This window comes from Pygoscelis adeliae, unplaced genomic scaffold, assembly GCF_000699105.1.
Source record: "Pygoscelis adeliae isolate BGI_AS28 unplaced genomic scaffold, ASM69910v1 Scaffold167, whole genome shotgun sequence".
Lineage (NCBI taxonomy): Eukaryota > Metazoa > Chordata > Aves > Sphenisciformes > Spheniscidae > Pygoscelis > Pygoscelis adeliae.
This window is the reverse complement of record NW_008825428.1, coordinates 6,754,150-6,759,430: the sequence shown is the minus strand read 5'-3', so window position 1 is coordinate 6,759,430 and position 5,281 is coordinate 6,754,150. Positions and strand designations below refer to the sequence as shown.

Below are 5,281 nucleotides of genomic sequence, written 5' to 3'. Positions count from 1 at the left end.
TAAAATTATCAGATTTTTCCAAAGTAATGAGTCTCACAAGCTGAGGTGTTATATCAAAGACAAAATATCAGTATTTCTTTTGTAGATGTATTTAGGAAGAGGCAAAACTGTAGGGTGTTTTTTGTTGTTATGGGTTTTTTATGATTCTTAGTGTGTGTTTCTAGTCAGAAGAAAAAAAGTTCCCAAAGGTGCTGTTTTGTGATACAAACATAGCCAGGTTATGCAGATAAGAGAATCTATCAACTGCTCTACATTTGCAGCTTAATTTTATTAGGAAGTCAGCCGTCCCTTTGCTTCACGCTAGTATCCAACTATTGAGACCTTTCTTTATGCCTGTTTCCCTTTCCATTACAAAAACAATCTAATCATGCTAGTTTAGTGCTTACTTTATAAAAATTGCTTTCCACTTGTTCTTCAAAATTAGTTGATATAGGAAACCCACTTGGAAAGGACACTGTTTATAAAATGGCATGCCAGAATGTTTATCTGGCCCTGGGCTGCAGGAACCAGAGGATGGATGAATATCCTGCAGTTGTTTTGGCCGTGATTGTATCATGGATGGCAGGTTGCCAGTAGCAACTGCAGTAAAAGGTCCAGAGTGTTAGTGTCTTCCTCTGTGTGATGAAACAGAGAACATTTGCACTTTCGGAACTGTCTCAGAGAGGATTTGTGGCAGATTTTGGAAGACTTGAAGTGACAAGAGATGGAAGTAGATAAGCTGCTTGCAGGTTGTATGTCAACCTGTCCTTCTGTTGGCTCCTCCAGGCCTGGCACCGCTGACACTTTTTTTGCCCTTCTTTCTAGAACATTTAAAAGAGAAGCTGGAGGAATACATGGTCCGTTTTGCCAAAGTGAGGATTGTACGTACCAAGAAACGAGAAGGGCTCATTCGGACCAGACTGCTAGGAGCCTCGCTGGCTAGAGGAGAAGTCTTGACATTTCTGGATTCCCATTGCGAAGTCAACGTGAATTGGCTGCCTCCCTTGCTTAGTAAGTGCATGAGCGTTCATCAACCATTAAAATTAGAGCATACAGCGTAGCTTAACCAATCAAAGCCACGTCCCACAATTAGTAGGACATACACTGTATAGAAGTGTTTGGAGCTGTGCTGCAGTGTCTGAAGGGTCAGTATGAGACAGAACTCAGAGAAACGTGAGCAGCTCCGTTTTATGGTTCTTGTGACTAAAGAACTAGTAAAATTTTAAAGTTATCACTTTGGCCTATGAGAGTTACGATTTATTTTATTATTACTATCACTAAATACACTGCTAAATCTAGTATTATGCTATGCCCTTACTATCCACTTGAAAACTTTTGTTATGCAGGTATTGTACTCCTTCCTAGTGCTCCACATTCCATTAAAACAGCTTTTGCTGTAAATGCATCCAAGACCTCAGAGTTAAATCCAGTAAAAACTACATTCACAATAGGAAGCTCAGAAAGAATGATTTGCTATTGACTGCTTTGCTGGATTCCAGCTGCAGCTGGCAAAGCTCCATTAGTCAGAGGAATGGAAAGAATCAATTGTTGTAGTCTAGGATTTCACTTCAGGAAACAATGTCCCCTTTTCTACAAATGTCCCCTTTTCTACCTGACTACATGCAAAGCATATGTGCTTTGTAAAGCGAGTGCTTTTTTGCTAGAAAAACCAAAGAAAATTTCTGAGTTTACTATTAAAGAAATTTGTATTAATTAAAAGAGTATGTCGTAAGTACATGACAGGATAAGGTTTCACCAATTAATGGTTATTGTTTCTTGAATTTTGTTGCTAGGACTGGTTTGGCCACACAATAGGCTGATAAAGCATTTGCAGGCGAGAAGAGATGCTGTTCTGCTAATCAACTATCACTTGAGACAAAAAAAAATACTAGTAACTAGTTTTTCTTCAGATCAGTAACAAGATAATGTACAAAATTCTAAATTTACATCCTTTCTAGCTTCCATATCAAATTACACATACAGTCTATCCCCTTGTTACCACTTTGCTCTTAATCACAACCTCAGCATTTTTAAAAATAGCCTCTCTGTCTTCATGTAAAGCCCAAATGGCATAAAGGAGCAGAGGGAAATACAAGTTTCAACAAGCCTTCCACAAGTAGCCCTGACAAGTAGCCATTAAACACTCTGGCGTATTCTACAGCCCTTTCCTCTGCTTTCTGCTTTTGTCCCACCATGCAAAATACATTGCCCCTAATGAAAAAATCTCAAGAAGATTCTCACTCTTGTCCTCTGAAATCTTTTGCTAAGTTACTGCAGATGAGACGTAACCCTTCTATTTTGCTAACTTAGACATGGGAAAATTGCAAGTTGCAAAACCAGTTCCTTTTCTTGCTTTCTTGTCCGAAATGAAGGTACATCTAGCTGGGTTTCATCCTATAAAAACTGAAAAATAAATAGAATGGCCACAAAGGATTCGTAATTGCAGTTAGGTTGCAGTTGGGTATCGAACTGATGATCGCAACCCTCAGCCTCAAGCCAGAAAACTGGAAAGATGGGAGAAGCTTCATCAGGGACCAAGTCCCAGTTCTCCTTAGTTCTCAAGTGGAATGAGATCTTTATCGTTCCACATGTAGTAGAAATACCCTTAGCTAACCAGCCAGAGGATCTAGAAATTAATCTTGAGGAACACTGGAGCCCAGGATCAATAGGCTTTATTTTGAAAGAAAAAGTAGAGCATTACATGAAGAAGGACAAATAGAGAATGACTACACAGCTAGTATATTTCAGGATGCCCTGTTTTCCAAAAGGGATGAGAGAACTTTCTCATAACCATTAGGTGGCAAATATTTACTATACTGAAATCAGGTGACATCTAGCTACTAATAATAGTAAAGTTAATATATTTTTGCAAGTATTTATCTAAAGGTCTGGCTTGTGATTCACTCAACACTGCATTTGACTGAATGTCATTCAAGGAAATTAAAACAGAGGATGTACTGGGTATTTATTGCTTTGAAGCTGCCTTATTTTAGCTCTGGTTGTATATGCCATGGGTAGAGAAAAGTCCTCAACAAGAGCCCAGTTCAGCCCTGCTCTGAAGACCGCTGGTCTTCACTGAGAGGGGCAGTGATTTCCAATGTTCCAAACCAGTTTGGGGGTGGTTGGTTGTTTTTTTTTTTTCAAAATGGGACCTTGAAAGTTGGGGGGGAACCAAGAGCAATCACTTAAAGACAGTTCTCAAAGTTATTTAGGCATCTAACTTATATTTTCAGAATTGACTATCACTTTTTAGACCAAAGGAAGACTGGGTTATTTCAGTACTTTAGGTATCTAAATAGCTTTGTGGAGCTGAGCCATAGTTGTTTTCAGTTACAGTCCTTTGTTTTGTTTTCTTAAAAACAGGTGCAAAATGGCTTTTCTTTATTTTCTTTAAGATTTATGTAGTTTATTTCTTTAGCTTAAATGGGTTTCTAAACTGAGATGAGCCACTCAGAGAGTTTTGCCTGGTGTTCACTGGAGCAGGCAGCTGTAGTCATGTAGAAGTGTTGGCAAACACAGCTGTTTGTTATCACTTCTCTAGTATAAAGTCAGCAGAAGGAAAGATGTGACTTGGGCTCCAGCTGCTGTAGTTGAGAGTCTAGGGTAGTGTGAAGTCACAGTTATTGCAGGTAAGAAACTGAGCGGCAAACCAGCTGAAAGATGCAGGCACATCTTTCCCTCTGCTGATGTTGCTGCAGGAGCAGTAAGAGGGGAGATGGACGGTAGATCAGTAGTGCCATAGGCTACCAGAACTAGGTTTGTCAAAAAAGATTTTTTTCCTGACCAAGACTTAAAGCTAATCATTAATAGATCATGCTTAGCAAGTTATCAAGACACCTGCTAGCTATAGCTGTCCATCTCCACAACATTTATATGATGCATTACTTGCCAGTGGGGAGACTGAGAGTACAAGTACTTATGACAACACACATAACAAGATAATTTGCTGAGCCACTCAAATGTTGTCACCATCTGTAATCACATATTTAAGTAGGAAAATAAGAGTATCTGCAGTGTGGCATTCTTACTTTAACCAGGCCAATTTGAAACAAGCACTTGAAATTAAAGGGGTACATCTTTCTCATAAAGTTAAAACCTACATTTTTGAGATAGTGACTTACCCGATATTGAAAACTTCTGTTTATTGTCACATGTGCACACTCTGCTTGATAGTAAAAGCACTGAATTCAAATACGTGTGTATATAATGCTTAAAATTGCTAGGGAGAAAGATCTGAGCAATGTTCTCTCTTGATCCCACGCTTTCCCTCAAATCTGCAGGATTTTTACATGTACAACGATGCTTATCTGTCTGTTCTTCCCTTTATCTGCAGCATATGTGCATTGAAATAACGCATGGAAATTTTCAGACCAGGAGGAATTTGTGAGAGGATGATGAGTAAAGGCAAGAGAAAAGAACCTGTAGAGCATTTCAGCTATGACTTTCAGACCTTTGCGTTAGGAGCAGGTGGGATAAAGAGCAGTGGCTGGCAAAGGCAGCATGTTCACATTTGAAAAGCTGTGATACTAGCACTCTTCTGAAATGTAAGCTAGCCCTCCAGCCCTTTTTTCTGTTTCCTAAATTCATATTGGGGCTATATTTGAGCCTAAGAAGTATGTATGCAAAATTAATTATTTTAGGCATACTGAAAGAAACATTGAGGCTGCAAGTTTGATTACTCTGCCTTTTGGTGTGCATAACTGCAAACACCCTGGTTTCATCAAAAGTCAAGATCTTCCTGTGGTTCCTCATCATCTCTGAAACATTTTTGGGGGTGAGAAGTAAGTTCTGCAGAAACACACAAGAACAGGCAGGTAAGCATCATCTTATTTGCAAAAATCTTGCAGAGTTGTAGGAAGGAACACTGGGATTGAGTTTGAGCATTGCTCAAATAATTTTCTCCCTGGCTATCTCTGCATGTGACTTGGAGATTTCCAATCTTTCAGTCTATTTAAAGGCAGCGGCTTTTAAAGATCAAGAGAAGGTTGCTAATGTATTATGAGTCTGCCTTTGACCTGCTCCAGCCAAATCAATCCCATTTAGTTTCTCTCCCCCTATCAATTTAGAAGGGGGGGATCAGAGACAGATTATTATAAGCCCTATAACTATTAGCAAGACCATCACAGGAAAGAGATTATGTAAAAATGACTTTACATAATGATTACAGATAACGCTACACAGTATACCAGTGAATGTAATTATATTTGGCAATAGCAACAGTAATGCAGCCATTATGTCTGAGATGAGTTTCCTAGAATTTTGTGAGAGCCTGTGCTTTAAATTTATTTCACTATTAAAGGCT

The 5,281-nt window shown here is 39.0% G+C and overlaps 1 protein-coding gene across 1 annotated transcript in view; it reads left to right on the top strand.

The window, feature by feature from the left end:
• Positions 1 to 5,281, top strand: part of GALNTL6 (polypeptide N-acetylgalactosaminyltransferase-like 6) — a 320,798-nt gene that overhangs the window by 228,199 nt on the left and 87,318 nt on the right. Inside the window, exon 5 of the mRNA XM_009330734.1 lies at positions 805 to 990. Coding sequence (XP_009329009.1) covers positions 805 to 990 — 186 coding nt within the window. The remainder of the gene's footprint in view (positions 1 to 804; positions 991 to 5,281) is intronic.